Raw genomic sequence first — 19,641 nt, forward strand, 5'->3', positions numbered from 1 at the left:
TTAAAAAATAGAGAGGAAATGATTTTTTAACATTTTTTCTGAAAAATCTTCACACAACAATTTTTGTATTATCCCCCTCAGAGACTACTAAAGACCAATGTTATCCCCCCCCCAAAAAAAAATCTTTAAAAGCGAATCTTTTCTATAAGTTGATTTCCGTACTTCCGTCCATACGTAAAGGTTAGCTTTTAACGTTAATTTAAGCATGTTAGAATTGTTATGTACACTTTTGTTTAGACTTTAAATTTATATTCTACTTTTTAAGTTCTGACACTCCACAAGTGTTTAAGTTCGTTTATCATACCGTCTAATTTTAGAGTTTCGCTTTTATGGATGTTGTCATCCTTGTTTCTTCTAAAATCATAGAGAAAAAGGCTATTGCCGATTGGTGCTGAAGCCAAATCTGTACCACTTTTGCACCACTTCTGATTCCTGTGACGTCATATATTGATGGAGATGAGATTAGAAGTGGGAAAGAGAACCCATAAAAAAGAGATGGAGAATCCCTCATTTTTATTACGTCACAGGAATCAAAAGTGGTACAGATTGGGCTTCGTCCCGATAGATGGGAAATTGCTTTATATATTTACTTCGTGTTATAAGGATTTTGTCATTTTGGTGGTAAATAATATAATTTTTCAACATTTTAAGTTAATTTTTAATATCAATTTCATTCTATTTTGACAAAATTGATATATAAAACTTTATATCATCTCATTTAATTTAAAACGGTCTAAAAAAAGTATCTATTGTTTTAGAAAAGGCTTGCATCAATAAAAAATATTCTAATGCATTTTAAATTCCCTCATGCCTAATACAATTAAGGCTTTTATCACTTCAAAGTGCTAAAGCCATCGATTAATATAGACCAAGGGCCAGATAGCTAATCATTTCCTAAATACAAAGTTGAAATAAATAAAAAAGATTACGTTTTTCTTTCAGCTAAATATTATTCCTTTTCAAACTTCTGTGTTGTTGTTTAATCAACATAGAATCACAATGATAAAAGTATTTATTTAAATGTACTATATTGAATTAAAATCAGAGAGGGAGTTCCCAAAGTTTTCTTGTTCGTCAGCTTACCAGCTTTGGGGACTTTTCTTAAATTTGGATTGTTTGGTTCATTAAATTGAGTGTCCAAACGTTTCAACCACTAATTGTAATCTAAGGAAGGGATAATTTTATGTATCATCATTTGGGATGGACACCAATTTATTGTCCAATGTCTTATCCCTATAGCTCCCTGGATTAAAAAATATTGTCATAATGAGGATGTAAATCTGTTGCATAAGGCTAAACAATTATTCTATGGATCTCGCTGAAAGATGACAATAAATCAAGAAGAGGTGTTTGATTAGAGGGCAATAAGGAAATAGAAAAAAATTGCAGTTACTTCAATTTATTGGGATATGTCCAAACAAAAAAGTATTGAATAATAAAACAGCGAATAATATGTCATAAACATAGATATTAGTTTCCAAAAGTAACGCTGCTACAGTAACTAAAAAATAACAATTGAATGTAATACAGTTTGAATAATAAAGAACAGTAATTTTAACAACAAAAATTTGCTGATTTGTAATATTCCTTGTTTTAAATTGACACCACTTAAAAGTTTGACAGTTTGGCGTAAAAATATATAGTTATACAAAAAACTAATACATTTTTTAACAAATAGCAAAATCATTAGTTTATAAATCGTCTTATCGTTTTCAAACTTTGCAAGATGATTCCTGTAACAGTTAGGTAAGATTATAATCATTAACAACTTTATATCAATTCTGAAAATTAATTGATATTTTGATTCTTAAGACAATTAAGCACAATGTTGTGAGGGTAGCATCTATTAAACAGACTTTCAATGATATCAAATATTAGATATATTTTTGCTCTGTATTTATTAATGTTCGTTTAAATTTGACTATCCGGTTAGTTAAATTTCGTATTTATGGATGTTGTCATCCTTGTTTTACTAGCTTGTCGATTCAAAAGTTTAAGTTAAGTGACCAGTAGAATTAGAGTCCGATAGGGTTTATGTAAATGGCACTAATATTTAATCCAATGTTTTCAAAAGAAAACTTTGGGTGCTTTCACCCGAAGCCATTTTTAAACCACCTAAACATTTCTCCCCTAATTCATTTTTTTTAAAATTCTTCTAGCCCAGCGGGATAATAAACCCTAACCTAACCTAAGATAAGCACTAAAGATATATTTTTCTTTCTTTAAAAACTTCGTCTGTGGTCCAGATGTTATATGAGGGAGACCGCCAAGCACTGGTTTCAAAAAGCATAAGGTTTTAAGTTGTATTGGATAAAAACTGGAGAAAAAAAGTTATTCTCATGGCACATATAAATTAACTTGGTTTACTGCACATTTAGCTAAATTTATTGATTAATTATTGGTGTCTTCATTCAATGCTGCTAATATTATTTAGCCTATAAAAATGACGTCATACAGTACAAATGACCAAGGATAGGCCAATACACAGACTAAATTACCAATGGCAGGTCAGTAAACATTGTAATGGACCAATGGTAGACCAGTATGGCGTCATTTTTATATAAAAAGCTTCTTTTTTAGCTAAATGAAGTTAAACAAGGGCAGAATTTTCTAAAAACAAAAGGTTGATTTAACATACAAACTTATATTTAACTAAGTTTCTTAATTTAAAGTATACTTTAAGGTTTGACATCGATATGACAATTCTTACTTTGTATAATCTCTTTATATTATTCCTCTGTTTTCTAAAATAACCATACAATCATAAGAAATGATGATACAAAAAAATAAGGTTAAAATTACAATTAAATGATTTCACAGCTTTTACACAACAGTGTACAATTTTAAAACAAAATTTTGGATTTCAAGGAAATTACACGAAGGATCAGGTTGTCTTTTCCTACTAGATAAAACCAACTTTTTATTCAAGAGCTTAGAGCTTTGATTTGATTTCTTTTAAACATACTAAACTTTTAAACTTTTTGAACCAAAATGCTTTATATGCAAAAAACACTAAAAATGACCTATTCTTTTTGTCAATAATTAAGAATTAAGTAATTAATTAATAAGTTTTCCCGTATCACTTCGAAACAGATCAATATACGGTAGATTAGAACCGGTTCTCAGACATACTGAAAAATTATGTCTATCATCGTATTATATCTAGTTTTCTACGAATAAAAAAATGTACATCCATAAGATTAAAATTAGTTTTTTTAGCCCGTGCCTTCAGCATCTTAGGGCTAAAAAATAGTTTTATTATTATAAAAGTACATTTTTATTTCCGCAGAAAGCTGTTTATAAAACGAAGCAAGAAATAACTATTCTTAAATTTACCGAACAAAAGGGACTGATGGAGTAATATATGGAAAGGTTTTACTTAAGGAGTATCTGACGCTACAAAAAAAGTCATATTTACAATAGAAATTGGTAATCACAAGTTTCATCCTTTTTTCTGAACATTCCTTTTAATTTGTGATTACAAAACATTTTTGTATAAGTCTTATACACAAGATTTTATCTTTGTCATTTCTAGTATCCATACGAGCGAGTAAAATGATACAAATCTGCACGGAAATTGGGTTATTTTTTTGTTTGTTATTAATAAAGGTCAGGTTAGGCTATCTTGGGTACTTGGCATACCCGTTGGGTTGGGCCCCCACAGTGGTTAGGCATAAGAAAACAGAATACCACTCTTTTTAAAAATTTTCTCGGCAAAGGGGGGGGGGCAGTTCATGATAGGTACTTTGAGGGAAATCATAGAAATTTCTGTGAATGAGTTTCATTTTGTTAGCTCCCCATTCCTTAAGATTTTACTTTTTATACAACAAGTTAATATTTTAAAACTATGTGTCTCATTTTTTTTGTTTTGTATGAACTTTGAAAGTAGAAAATAGATGTGTCCAATCTGAATAGAGATAACTATCTTTATCTGTCATATATACACGTTTTTCACAACATTTTTCTTTAATGCCATGTTTAAAAATTGTTCCTTTTCCATTAACTTTTTTTTGAATATTTTTAGAATATCAAAAAGACTAAACCTTTTTTAAAAAATCAAATTAAGTTTTTCATATTGCACTGAAAGAATTTTCCATATGAAACGCCAATTTAAACCCTATTTCAAAAAAAGTTTTGTTTATATTTCTTATTTTTTGCACGAAATAGTTAGAAAAAAATATATCACCAACAAAAAAAGTGTATGGAAATATATTATAAACAATTCTGTGAAACATCAATAATAAATTCTCATATTTGAGAAATGAAAACAAGAACAATTGTGTCCATATAAAGTATAAGCAGCCAAGATTGTTTTAGATGAAAATGTAGCAGATATTGTCATCAAATTTTCGAGTTATACATTTTTGTTTTGTCCTACGAACCTAAGAGTAGATCACCAAAAATGTGTCTAATCCCAGCTAAAAAATGTGTGGTTAAAATAAAAAGTCACCAAAATGGTTTTTTTCTTTTTGATTTTGACTTTTTCATTAAATAGCTTATTACGTAATAAGTCAGCTATTACGTATAAATGTAATTTCATTAGATATAAAAGTTCTCTATTATTTAATGATCATGGAAGGACATACAAACAAGATCTAGTTATAGAGTAGCTGCGCTACTGAAACTAAAACTGACCAGAAAAAGTCAAAATATTTTAGAAACAATGTCGTGGTTTCCTTCCTTGGGAGGGTTAGAACAATGCATACAAAAATTTTTGCATGGCATGCTTGAAATATAATGTCAAATTTTTCAACATGTCAATTTGAAAATAGTGCCATATGTCATTCAATTTATATTGGTAAAAATCAAATAAAGATGTGTAATTTGATTTTATTTTCTTACATATAATACTAAGGACTTTCTCCAAATGCGAACATCAAAAACAATCATCTTTAATAATAAAAATGTAATGTTACCTACCATTCTCAAAAGTGTAAAATATGACATATTTCTTAAAGTAAAAGGTATTTTTACTCCCCTATTAATTCACTATTCCCCAAAGTTTTAAAATAATATTTTCTTATTCGTTGGCTTAACAACTTTGGTGGCTTCAGTGAATTTTGATTAATTGCTACAATAAGTTGAGTGTTCAAACGTTTCAATCACTAATCTACAGAATAGGTGTATTTTTATGTATCATCATTGGGGATGTACATCAAATTAACGGCCATTGTCTTATCCTTCTAAATCCCTGGTTTCAACGGCCATTTTTCTAAACGTATGTCAACAATAAACTTGGAAACTTTTTGTGCCATTTTTTCGTGGGGCAAGAAGCAATAACTTACAATAGTTTCTGGTATTATTGTTCAGGGATCTAAAGGGATAAGAAAATGGGCGATGAATTGATGTACGTCCCTAATTATGATACACAAAATTATCCCTACTGTAGAGTTCAATTAGAGGTTAAAACGCTTTGACACTCAACTTGATTAACTAGCAAATGAAAATTAAATAAAAGTCTCCAAAGATGTTAAGAGGTATAAAAAACGCTATTAAAAACTTTGGGGACTAGTGTAATAAACAGCTTAATGTCTCCTCCCTCCATGTTTTTGTTACTTGCCCACGATAATAAATTTAAGCCTTGATAATGTACTGTGATTCCCCTTAATGGTCATTTTTTGAAATCTGTAAAGTAGCGCAGCTACTTTATAACTAAGGCTTATCAATCATACCTTAATTTTTGTTTACTAACAAAATCAATAAAAAAACTCATATTTTGTGATTTATTGACAAACTTACTTTTTAAACCAAATTCAAAGTATTGGATATTTTTTAAGCATGTCATTGCTGTGCACGTTATGGATACAATTATCCCTGTCAGCTGATCTCTAGGGTTAGAAGATTTTTGCATTTGATAGACTTTTTGCTCGCAAACATTTTAGCTGCAAAATAAACTCTAGTGATAAAATCTGGCATTGTCTTATTTTTTCCAACATAAACTTGTTATTTTATTGTAAAAAATGGCTAAGCCCTTAACATCTAGGGTCTTTGCATCAATGGGGGATTATAATTATGATTAAGAACAAAGGCGCTTAAAGTTATCACGGGACCTTAATCGGTTCAGTGGTTAAAATCAAGGGTAGAGTGGTTTTTAAAAGAATGACTTTTCTTGGGGGGTTGACATAGCCTATTGCTAAATGGGCTTATTTTTTTTTTATCTTTTCTGTAAATTATGGAATGTTTATGAGATATTATAGAGCATTATTATTGTAGTTATTAAATCATGAATTATACCTACACTTTTTCACGGTATATAAAATAATGTGTGTAGGAGTCATATTATTCTTCATAAATATAAAATATTTTTAACATATTTATTGGGAACCGATCTTGTTGATAAGAAATTGAAGATATAAGATATATATAATTTTTTAAGAATAAATTATATTACTTTTTTGTCACACTAGCGGATACGCCCCTAGAAGTCTCAATTTTTTTTTCTAGAAGTTGGGAGCATTTTTTACTAGGGGCGAATTCTCTCAGGAAGGTTGTGGTACCCTCCCCCAAAATAGTTATAAACCTTCCCAAGACCTATTAGAAGCGCTATGGTAATTTCAGCAGTTATAGAGAGATCCCTCGGTACAGACAGACACTGATCCTGTTACTTATATGTAACGATGAATGAAACTTTATGTGTGTAAAAAGTTGTCATATATCACTTTTTCATTGCTGATAATTTCACCACAAATGAAACAACAGGCTAAAGTTGAACATTTATGTTTTTATAGAAAAGTTAGAAAAAAATATTTTTTTTTATTGTCTGAGTGTCAAAAAAATTGTGTTGCTTTAGTTTAGGAATCAAGCCCTTGACCTTACATTTATTAGCATTAAAAGCATTTTAAAAATTATATTTTTTTTAAAAATTGTACTGCTATGAAGGCACACCGCAATTGCGAATGTGAATATTATAATTTAAAACCTAATTACGGCTTGTAAAGTGCTCATTTAGAATACATTTCATTGCTGCTAAATATCAAACTTATAACAACATACCATTGAAACAAGGCCAATTTTATTCAGATATAACACAGCAATTATAAAATTTTTCGATATATTTCCTCTAGATGTCTTAAACAAATTGGAAACGTCAATCTCAAGCAAATATTTAAAAATGGAACATACTGATTAAATTCCCTAAAATTAAATACCAATTGGTCAAGTGATTGTAATTTTTTTTGCATGGCTTACAAACTCAATTCTATGTAAGCCGCGACCGAAGCTTAACACGTAGCACATATCATCGACATTGGTGATGAGTTCGAATATCAGCTCAACACCACGACATAACTAAAGACGTTAAAAATGGTCCCTACTGCTACTATGTCAGATGTGCGTCATTACCATACAGAGTATAGGGAATGTATTGATCCAAAACAGGCGTAACTCATTACCATGCAAAGTAAGAACTTTTAAATAAAGATTTTTAGACCTGACGATAGAGTATCATTTATAGCAGCCTCGCCCGTGTGAAATAATCGATAGTTAGTATCTTACATATAGCTATTTTAATATACAGTCATAAAATGAAGTCTCAAAATCTAAAGTTAAAAGTACAACCTAAAATTTGTAAACATCAGCCTGAATGAATGACGGTAGACATTAATTATTATTTTTAGTACCTTCATAATAATAACACTTTGTATCAAAAGATGTTTGATGTTCAAAGAAAACAACCTATTTTAAAAAAAATAACATATTGTCGATTTTTCTCATCTGTATCTATTTATTTGGTTTAAGTAAAGGTTAGATATGGAAGGATAGATAAATTAATTAAGAACACTTGCATATAGGGATGGGAATCCGTCGAATTTTTGTTCCGGATTCGGATTCCGGATTCTGAAGGAATCCGTCAAAAAAAGTGACGGATTCTTGCGGATTCTGGATTCTTATTTTTGGCGGATTCCGGATTCGGATTCCGGATTCTAGCAGTATTTTAAAAGGCCGTCCGTCACAGAGGGATAGCTTTTTTCGTTAATTTATCACTATGTTACTTGGTTGAAGCCTTGATTTGTTTAAAGTGTTGACTTCCAGCATAACCAAAAACATTTACATCACATTAGTAAATTTAAAAATTTAAGTGCTACGTATGTCCTAAAAATGTGCTTGGTATTTTCTAACCTATTTAAATTAAATTTAGCCTACCAATTTAGAATCCGGAATCCGCTATAAAAAACGGATTCCGGATCCGGATTCGGATTCCAAAATTGGCCGAAAATTGGGCGGATTCCGGATTCCGGATTCGGATTCCGGATCCGGATTCCCATCACTACTTGCATATATTAATTTTAAAAACTTGCACTTCAGTGTTATCTGCATCCAAAATGTTATTTGCGTATTATACGTGGATATTATGACAGGTTAAAAATTATCGTCAATGTAGGTTGCTAACATGGACATTATTGATTGGTCAGTTTATTTATCCAATAGGAGGGAAGGGAATGGGATAAATGGGATGGATTGTTAGTGGGTATCGTTATTTTAGCCATCTACGAGTTTCGCTTAATTAGAGTACATGGTAATCTCGTGTAAGATCCTAGTAATAATAAATCTATTTATGTAACAATATAATTTTTTTGTTTATATGTTTAAACCATTGATATGGATTTCTTCAAGCTATGTTTACTCAATCCCGACAATATTATCTGTTTGGATTACTGCCGCTGTACCTATTCAAAATTGAATAATGTATATTCATATATTAAAAGGCATAATTTTACATAGATGTACATATCTAAATAATGTCTTTTTACCATATAGATTATCATATTACAGTTGTATTATAAAATACACTTTTACATAATTAACATCTCTTAAATTTGGAGGTATTGTGAAAATATCATTCTTCCCACGAAAAAGAAGACTATATGGCATACAACTTCCTATAAAGAATATCTCAAAAAACGCGCTAGATCCGCTTTCTGTATGGGGCGTAAAAACAAAAAACCTAAAACGAGGGGGGGGGGGGGGGGGAAATGGCCCTTTGAAAAAAAAACTTTTTTAAATATTGACGTAATTTTAAAGTATTCATCAATTAACGGAATGGATTTATTATTAATTGGATCTTTCGCTTTTGCCCCATTCCCTTCCCTCCTACTGAATCAAGCAACAGACCAATAAATGATGTCCATGTTAGCAACCTGAATTAAAGACAATTGTTCAAGGCGAAACTTGTGCTAAAATAATTATCATCATAGTCATCACCTTTACCCGACCACCTCTTCTTCTTCTTGATGAACTGGCCATGTCAGCAACCTAAATGGACGATAATTTTCCCCTGACGTAATATCCACGTATATTCTACATAAATTACTAACGGGTATATTAGATTTTTAAAATCTATTCCTTTTTTGTAAGTTTTTTTTTGAATAGCATCAATAGTACGTCAATATATATTTATGGATAAATATTCATATATGATTTAATCAGAACCATTCCGTAAAAAAGGTTATCATAATTCTATTATTTTTAGAAACTTTAGTTATAATTCTATTGCTATTTATTACATTGTTTATAATACGATAAAGTACATGATTTTTAGTATTATATATCTTTAAAATTGTTATATCTATGCACAATTCCTTGTTAGGTAACCCGCAGGGGTAACCACAGGGGATATCTGGGCATTAAAAAATTCTCCAAACACACAAAACCAACATGGATGAAAATTCAGCCGGATGGAGAACTTTCATAGTAAGTTTTTTTTTTGAAGCGAAGCTATTCTATAATTTACTTATGAATTGTACGTTGGTCTGTTAGATGCTTGTTCAACAAATGATAGAGAACATGTTGCAAAAGATGTAAGGAAAAAAAATATTAAATCTAATTCTAAATATTAAACGTATATGGACCACAAACAAACTTTTAAAATCAACATAATTTTAAACTTATTTAAGTTGGATTAAGTGGGTTTAAGAGAGTCCCTTAAGGTCAAAACTCTCCGCAAGGGGAAAGCATCATTTATCAAAGAATTTTTTTCAAACAAAGGTAGAAAACACATTCAACAACAAATTTGAAGCTCTTTATGGTGCCTATAAAAAATAACGTCATATTGGCATACTTTTGATTAATTAAAATGTATACTGGCCTGTCATTGGTAATTTATTATATGTATTGGCCTTATATTCATTGTATTGCGTCATTTTTTTAGGCTGTATAAAAAGCTTCATTAATTATGAACCAAAGACGGAACTTTACATAATAAATGGAATCATTAATTTCCGTTAAACGAGATTATATTCGGTATGTTACAAATTAAAAGATAGCTTTTAAAACTTTTAAGGAAGTCGAATTTAATTCTCATGTAATAATCCATTTATTTTGGAAAAATTATCCACATACTTGCATAAATGAGACTCATATATTTAGGTAGAATGCCTTATTTTATATATGAAGTACCCTTAACACCTATTGGATAATTTTTTGACAGTTTCCCGCTTATAGCATGTGGGCTACAAACGAACTTTTTGAAGAAAGATCTTTGGTATTTTTTTAGGCTAGGATAGGTTAAGTAAAGAAAAGAAGAGCCCTGCATGGATAGAACCCAGTAGAAATAGAGCCTCGAAACGTTAAAGCACACCAGGGTCTAAAACTAAATATGAGGAGGTTGAATTGCTTCGGTGTTCAGAAGAAAAAACATTTTATGTGAAAAGAGAGAGAGAGTTGGGGGGGGGGGGGGGGGGCTATTGTTGTTCAAGTTAAAAAATATAGGATAATACCATATCTGAAGCTATTATTCATTATTTTTTACTATCGGTGTTAGATCTAGAATTAATAAGGTTAAAAATGATGAAAATCATGAGTTAAGTATAACTATAACACTTAAAAGCCTCACCTTATAGGGAAAAAGGGAAAGGTAATCTAACTAAAAGAATTAAAGCCTTCATTAGAACCAGCCAAACAGTGCTTAACTATAATGTAAAGAAATTTCTGATTAATAAGTACATTTTAGCTGTAATTTGAAAACACATATTGATTTCAGTTTTTAGGACACAATAAAAACTGTCCCGAATTTGTATTAATTTTGAGGAACGCGACTCCAGTGACGTCATATTTTTCTTTCCCGAAAAAGGGAAGGGGGGAAGAAAGAGATGGGGAAAACCCCCTTTTCTCTCATCTCTTTTTTCTTCCCCCCTTCCCTTTTTTTTCTTTCCCCCTTCCCTTTTTCGGGAAAGAAAAATATGACGTAACTGGAGTCGTGTTCCTCAAAATTAATACAAAGTCGGGACAGTTTTTATTGTGTCAGTTTTTAGTTTATTGGTTGTCCAACCATCAAAGGATATTAGCCAGAAAAGTGTTCACTCAAGTTTGGTAAAATTGCATTTGTATGAAAAGCTTTATGGCTTTTAAAAACCATTTTTTTTTATCATAGTGGATCCTACGGGATTAGATAATAGTTTATAAATAATGATAAACAAAATAACCCCTTTTTGGAATTGAATTATAGAAAACACTACTATTTTGAACCCCCTAATGACTAATGAGGATTAAATAAAAGTCCCCAATGTTTATTAGACTAAGTAAAGGTTCCAAGTCTAAAGTCCCTCCCTCATTGATAATCCTATTTTATAAAAGCAATAAGATATTTGCCAATCAAAACACTTTGAAAATGTCTCTCAAAGATTTTCAAAATAATTGCATTTTATAAAATGATACATAAGAAAAAATCACAATTAAACCTATAATATGGATAAAATTATGTGTATTGTAAAAATACTGCAAACAGCTGAGAGCACTTTTCTTTTAAAGCCTTTTTTTTTGCATGTTAAACTTGTAACCTTTTTGATCTGAGGGCCCTACTGGCGCATACATATTGGCATAATAACATCATTAAAAATGCAATCAGGGCAGGTATCAACATTCTAAAAAGCATTTTCAATAATTAATAACATAATCCCACTTGTAATTTCATACTTAGTTTTAAGTTAAAATTTTGATGTTTAACAAAATGAAAAATAGCCTAAAACCTCTAAGCGTGTACGCTTCACTTAAAACTTTCATCTGTATCTGATTTACAAATGAAAGTTGGTTTTAGTATCCTTATTTATATCAATAAGTATTAAGATATATAAGTTTTTTAAAAAGTTTAAAGAATTTGAATGTTAGATAAATATTTGAAATCTGCATCAAATTTTAAGGATTTTATATAAAATTTGTTTTTTTTGTATATTTCTTTATCTAAAAGCGAAAATACAATTTTGACATCTGTGATTGGTGGATTGAAAACTACCTGCGCTCTAATTAGTTGAATGATGTACGACACTTAAACTTCTCCAATCAGAGCGCAGATAGTTTTCAATCCACCAATCACAGATTTCAAAATTAATTAACTTAAATTGTGTTTACGTTTTTAGATAAAGAATTAAAGAAAAAAACGAATTTTATAAAAAATCCTTAAAATTTGATGCAGATTTCAACATTAAAATTCTTTCCAACTTATATATCTTAATAAGTATTGCTGGCTTATATTCATTATCTAATGGATTATGAAGTTTTTATGTTAGATGTAAGAAGATGGGATTTTTTTTTCAGAGAAAAGCCATGTTTTCCTTTATATTTTCTGCCAGTAAGTGCACTATATTATGCTATTTATCTTATATAGAAAATATCACTTTTTTTTCACTAACCCATAGTTTTTGTCCACTAAATGAAAAGGAAAAACAAAATTGAAATTATATATAAACAATAACGTTTTTCATGTTCTTTGATAATTAAGATATAAGACTTTAAAACTACAACCATAATGCATTTATTGCTATGAATTATAATTAAACAAAGAATGAGCTTAAAATTAACAAACAGAGCATAGAAATTGTCATAGAACTTATACACCCTAAAAATATGTTTTTATGTTCCTTTATCATAAAACTTTTATATCAAAAATTGTCCTATACATCTTCTTAAAATTGAGATGATAGAAACGGGGGAGGGGTTTTATTCAGAGAGAGAGGGGACAATGGCCAGTTTATTACACTAGTCCCCAAAGTGTTTTATTAACGCTTTCTTATTCATTGGCTTTACAACTTTTGGGATTTTTTTATTGAGTTTTGATTGGTTGGTTTAAGTTTAGTGTTCAAATGTTCGAACCACTATTTTGTGCATCAGAAGTTTAATTTTGTATATCATCACTGGGGATGTACACCAATTTATTGTCTATTGTCTTATCCCTTTTATCCTATTAGATAAACAGACGTATTGTTTCTGCTAGAAAATCATATCATTTTTTACAGTGCCTAGTAGTGTGCAATTCAGGCAGTAATTAAACTCATTAGAGAAATGATTAAAGCAAATTATACTGATGTCACACCAACAGATATCATAAACATCAACCATAAAAACCATAACAATTTACACTGGAGTATATAGGAAGTGTTCCTAATGAATCCTGAGAGTACATGGCATATTTTTTTACTATACATCCGCTAATACCTTAATTATTTCAGGTTCTGCTATGTTGTTGTCTCCTGACCACCAACTGTAGCCCCATATTGATATCCAGCCCGTCAAGGCGACAATCCTACGGAGCCCCATTAGCCTCACCAGTAGCTAGCTCAAACAGTTATTCGGCTCCATCATCTAATTCACTGCCAACCTATAACTCACCTGCAGCAGTTGCTGCCCCTGTAGCTAATTCATTTAGTCCCATATCATCACCAAGCAGCTCTTCGTACAGCTCTCCAACTGTGTCAACTGGTTCATCGTATAGTTCCCCGGCAGCATCTTCCAACTCCTACAGTCCTTCTGCTGGTACCGGAAATGCCTTTAGCCCATCAGCCGCCACTTCCAATTCCTACAGCTCCCCCGCTGCTTCCTCAAGCTCCTATAGCTCACCAGCTGCTTCTTCAAGTTCCTACAGCTCCCCAGCTGCTTCATCAAGCTCATACAGCTCCCCAGCTGCTTCTTCAAGTTCCTATAGTTCCCCAGCTGCTTCTTCCAATTCTTTTAGTGCTCCAGCTACTTCTTCAAGCTCCTACAATTCCCCAGCTGCTTCTTCAAGCTCCTACAGCTCTCCAGCTGCTTCATCAAGCTCCTATAGCTCCCCAGCTGCCCCCTCAAGCTCTTATAGCTCCCCAGCTGCCTCCCCAAGCTCTTACAGTTCACCCTCCTCATCCTCAAGCTCGTATAGTTCACCAGCTAGTACTGCTGAAACTGCTGCTATAGGTAAATATTTTTAGTAACTAATCTCATGTTACATTGTATTTTTTCTTTAAAAAATACAATAGTAAACTTTTGTTAAAAATCAAATAATAAAAATCTCGTTTACTAACATTTATTGAATCTACAATAAATTTTAATAATATGAGTTGATTGAAAAATCTAGGTTTATTATAGAGAAACTTAATAAAATGCTGTCAGTACAAATCCCATTACATAGATATATTCATAAAGTATTTATTTATTTTTTATATCTATTACCAGGTAGGCTGTTATCTTTAATACGAAATAAAATTACAATCTCCATCCGTTTGCCTGTTTGTTGTTTGTCTCTCCACCTGAAGCTTAGGACTTACAGACCCATAAAAGAATGTTCTCCAAAAAAACTTTCTGTCTGTCAGTCACACCTTTTTTTTTAAATTTGCCATATAATTTGATCGGATTAAAAATAATTTTAAAATGAAATTTTTGTTTTATGGTCGTATTTGGCCTCAACAACCATTCCCAATCATTGCTAGTATTATAATATCTTTTAATAATATAGCAACAAAAAATCCTTCAATTTATTACTTTTTGTAAAACTTTTTATCTGCATAAAATTTATACGTGATATTTATAAAATAATGTAAAATCTAATATATTTCTTTAAAAATAATTTTTATAAAATCTAATAACAAAATTTTGTCATTACATTAAATAGAAATTTTTTTTTTATTCATAAATTCTTTATTGTGCTAGACGTAAATTGTCGTCAAATAAAAAAAAAATTCTGTCATCGATGTTTTCTTAATTCATTAAATATATATTTCATATACTATAAAGTAGTAATGTTTTTTTTGTATGTAGCTTTAGATTTCGATGACTACTTCATTTTATGGAAGCTTCTTACGAGTCCCCGAATGGTTTTAATCTGGTAAGCCGAGCGTTCTCGGCCCACGGGGTAACGAGTTCGGATTCAACGAGCCCTAGCCTTTAATTATTCTACCAAACAAACAAGCAGGATTCAATCATACAGAAATTATATATTTAAACTGAATAATATTTACAAGTTATGTTTACTATATATATACAACAGATTATAACAATGGTTAGGTTTGAAGGGGGTGTGGGGCGCTAGGGCTTAGCTCCCGACGGTAGACAGACTGTGGGGGCAGCGGTGGTAAAAGGGGAGGCAACGCCTCCCGGTTATATAAGCGCGTGAGGGACTCGTGATAGTTGCATGTTTGAGTCCCCTCCCCACATTTAGGCAGGCTAGTTTGACCGCTGGGTGCGGGGTCAACAGCGGTCATGAGATAGATGGTGATATAATAGGATTAGTGCAGGGGGTTTGTTATCATAAGTCACAGCGAAGCAACTCTGTAAAGGGCCTGTCCGTCTGGGTGTCGTATTACCACAACCTCCCCTTCAAGGGTTGCGTGGCTCCTGAGCCACCAGGCCTTGAACCTGGGGATACGACAGCCTATGCCTGCGCAGGACAGGCAGTTCTTGGGGCACAGCTCGATGGAGGACAGCTCGGGCTACACAGGCTCCCTGGGACACTCGTTGCTCGGTCTGACTGTGGTTGGTGATCAGCATTGTCAGCTCCTGGTTGGCTTCTAGGCGTGGGTTGGCGACGGCCAAGCCCCGCCGCTGGAAATTTTGCCTCGTCTGCAGGATTAGTTCTGTCTCGGCTGGTAGCTGGACACGGAGGCCTAGGCAGACTCTGATGGTTCCTAAGGGTGGAATGGCGATGGCAAAGGGTGCATAGAACTCCATGGGGGCGCCTGCTTGATTCAGGTTGCTTGGTCTCCTAGCTCCTACCCGGATGGGGATGGCTGTCATCAGCAGGGGGCACATGGCTTCTTCTTCTTCTTCTGGGGCGGCTTCTTCCATCGCAGTGGCTGGCTCTTCTCCTGCCGGCTCGCTGCTGGCTGGCAGGTTCTCCATGTCCGCGTCAGGGTTCCAGATGGCATCTCTGAGTGGCTCTGGAGCGGGCGGCGGCGGCGGTGGTTCGTTGGGCTGCTCCTGCAGGTTCTCCTCTACTGGGTCACGGTCTTGGCCGCTAAGCTGTGGGGCGGCTGCGGCTGGCTGGTGCACTGGGAGCTGTCCTGGGTTGCTAGCTGCGGGCAGCTCAGTGGCATCCTCGTCGCCGTCCATGTCAACTTGGATGTCGGCTGGGATCTGGTGGGCAGTCACATCTCCAGTGTATTTGCGCAGTCGGCCTACATGCGCGGTAACTTCTGAGATCCTGGCTACTGGAGAGGCAGGTTTAATGACATAATGGACTTCTGTAGCTTTCCTCACTACTTTCCAGGGGCCGGTCCATCTCTTGGTAATCTTGGCTGCCTTCCCTGGCACCAGGCGGGGGGCCAGGTACCAGACCAAGTCTCCAACCTCATACTTGGCCGTGCCTTCGTAAGCTGCCGCGCTCCTCCTGATGGCTCCCTCCTCCTTCTGCTGGATGGCATCATACACTGCATAGTAGCGCTGCAAGAGAGCTTGGACGTTGGCTGGAACTGAAGCATATTCGGTCTCTGGCAGCCGTAGTACCATGTCCACCGGAAGTTTGGCCTCTCTCCCAAAGAAGGCCAGGAACGGGGTCACGCCAGTGGATCTGCAGGCCTTGGTGTTGTATGCGAAGGCGATGGCAGGCAGGTGTGGCTCCCAGTTGTTATCGTCTCTGTCTAGGAACAGGCGCATGCCTGTGTTGAGCGTCCTATGAAACCTCTCCACTCGGTTGGACTGCGGGTTGTAGGGTGGTGGATGTGTCAGGCCAATCTCAAGCCTGGAGGCCAGTTCCTGGAATACCTGGCCGGTAAATTCCATTCCATTGTCGGAATGGATCTTCAGGGGGCATCCGAACGTGGCCAGGTGGCGGTGCAACAGGGCTTCAGCCACCGTGAGGGTGCGCTTGTTGGGGATGGCGTAGAGGCTGACAAACCGGCTGAATCCATCTTGGCAGGTGAGGATGTAACGGTTCCCAGCTGGGGTCTCTGGCAGTGGCCCCACCAGGTCGATGAATAGGACTTGCTGTGGATACCCCTGGCGGGAGGGCACGTGGATCCCCTGCTTCAGCCTCTCCTTGGTAACTTTCTGGACACACTCAGGGCAGGTTTGTACCATCAGGCGGACGTCACGGGCCAGGTTGGGCCACCAGAAGTGCATGGCAACGCGGGCGATAGTTGCGTCCATCCCAAAGTGCCCAGCCATGGGGGTCCCATGGGCTAGAAAGAACGCGTCCTGCTGGAGGGCCGAAGGCAGCAGGTATCTTGTCCTCTCTCCTGTCAGAGTCTGGTCAGTGGTGGTGAGGCAGCCATGCTCGTCAAGCCCCAGGGCTGGGAAGCGGCTGGCGTACTGCTGCTCGTCTCGTTCCTTGCCACGCAGCTCAGTCTTGGTTGGGGCTTTGCCATCAGCCACCCATTGGCGGACACGGAGCAGGAGGGGGTCCTGTGTCTGGGCCTCCAATACTCTAGCTGGATCTAGTCGGGCGGCAGGAGGCCGGCTAGCTGCGGACTCCCCTAGCTGGCAAAGGTTGTGGATATACTCAGCCTGCTCTGCTAATTCTTCGGCGCTAGCCGTTGGCATGTTGGCATCTTCCCGGCGGCTGAGGGCGTCGGCGTTGGTATTCTGGGTGCCAGGCCTGTGGCAGACGGTAAAGTCTAAGGCCGCTAGCTCCTCCTGCCAGCGGGCCACCATCCCTGTGGATGTGTTCAGTGATTTCATCTGTAGCAAGGCAGAGGAATCAGTGTTGATCTGGAAGCTGCGGTAGGACAAGATGCCGTGGAATTTTCGGATCCCATACATAATGGCGGCCATCTCTCCCTTCCAGGACGGGTAGCGCGTCTCAGGGTCGGTTGTCTTGCGCCCCACGGCGGCAATCAGCCTCTCCTTGCCATCCTGACATTGACTCAGTATGGCAGAGATGGCGCGGCTGCTGAAATCTGTGGTGAGCTGGAACACCGCTGGCAAATCAAACCTGGGCGGCGCTCGGATGGGGGCCTTGCAGAACTTGTCCTTGAGTTGCAGCAGCTGGGCTTCCATCTCAGGCGTCCAGGTTAGGGCCTTGGCCGTCTTCTGTCGATTCATCTCGTAGGTGAGGTCTGCATACTCTGGGATGAACAGGCGGTAGTATCCAAAGAACCCCAGCAGCACCAGCAAATCCTCTGGGGTGCTAGGGGCTGGCCAGTCCAAGATACGGTCAATATAGTCCTCTTGCATGGCTATCCCCTCACGGCTGAGGGTGTGGCCCAGATAATCCACCTTGGATCGGAACAGCTTGGTCTTGGCTGGCTTGAGGCGGATCCCTCCCCTGCGGTGGGCTTCCAAGACCTCTCGGAGCCTGGCCAGGTGGGCCCAGGTATCCTGGTGGAAGGTCAGGACGTCGTCAAGGTATGACTGGAGGTTGGCTGTGCCTAGTGGGTTTAGGACCCCTGCAATAAACCTGGAATAGACAGACGGTGCCGTAGCCAGGCCAAAGGGCATCCTTTTCCATTGATACAAGCCCCTGGGGGTGGTGAAGGCGGTGCAGGGCCGGCTGTCCTCGGACACACGGATGGTGTAGTATGCGGCCACCGCGTCTAAAGCACTGTAGACACGGTGCCCGCCAGCTCGTTCCACCAACTGCTGGATCCTAGGCAGGGGGTAGCTGTCCAGTTCCAGACACTTGTTGAGGGCTCTGTAGTCGACGGCCCAGCGGGTGCTCCCGTCCTTCTTCTTGATGGGCACCAGGGGGCTGCTCCAGGCGGAGTCTGACGGCTCTATAACTCCCTCCTGTAGCCAGGTGTCCAGTTGTTTCTCCAGTTCAGCCTCTTGCCGCGGGTTCAGATCCCTAAATCTCTGGCGGATCGGCTGGGTCCCTGGCTTGAGGCGCAGCTGCAACTCAACCACATCTGTGCAGCCGGGGGTAGAATTGGAGAAGACGTCCCTGTATTCTGACAACATAGTCCAGACCTCCTTCTTGAGCAAGGGGTCCTTGCGTAGGAACTCATTGTCTTCCATCACCAGGGCCTCCCACAACTCCTGCATGTCTATAGGCTCAGCAGGTTCTTGGAACGAGTGGAGACGCGGGGGAGGCGTATCAGAGACCTCTAGAATGTCAGGTTTGACCAGCTCCCCTGCCACTGGGAGGCCAGCATCCAGCAAGAGGGGCACCTCCCCTTCATTGACCACCAGTACTCTAAACACAGTGGCAGAGCCAGGCCTGTGGGCATACAGGCCCTCTGGAATAACAAGATCCTCCCCAAACCTCTGTTCTGGGGCAGCTAGTTGGATGGCATCCTTGGTGCGATGGCCTACTAGCTCAACAGGGACCGCCATAACCCCGCGGCCAGGCAGGACCACCCGCTTGGCCGTGCGGAGCTGGGGTGGCTGGCCATCAGTTGGAGTGACAGCGCTTAGCCTATACGTGGCTGGTGCGGGGTCAGCTTTGGCTCCGGGACCCACCGGCCGCGACTTGACGGGCTCGGCTTCTGGAGGGGCTGACGTGTCGGAGCCAGGTGTGGCTCCGAGGGC

General features: G+C 37.1%; 1 protein-coding gene across 1 annotated transcript in view; it reads left to right on the top strand.

Moving 5' to 3' along the window:
* Window positions 1-19,641, top strand: part of LOC145319483 (uncharacterized) — a 231,080-nt gene that overhangs the window by 24,554 nt on the left and 186,885 nt on the right. The window contains exons 2-3 of the mRNA XM_080161628.1: window positions 9,587-9,690; window positions 13,440-14,157. Coding sequence (XP_080017754.1) covers window positions 9,655-9,690; window positions 13,440-14,157 — 754 coding nt within the window. The 5' untranslated portion in view covers window positions 9,587-9,654. The remainder of the gene's footprint in view (window positions 1-9,586; window positions 9,691-13,439; window positions 14,158-19,641) is intronic.

This window comes from Acartia tonsa, chromosome 5 (assembly GCF_053477335.1).
Source record: "Acartia tonsa isolate MP-2025a chromosome 5, ASM5347733v1, whole genome shotgun sequence".
Lineage (NCBI taxonomy): Eukaryota > Metazoa > Arthropoda > Copepoda > Calanoida > Acartiidae > Acartia > Acartia tonsa.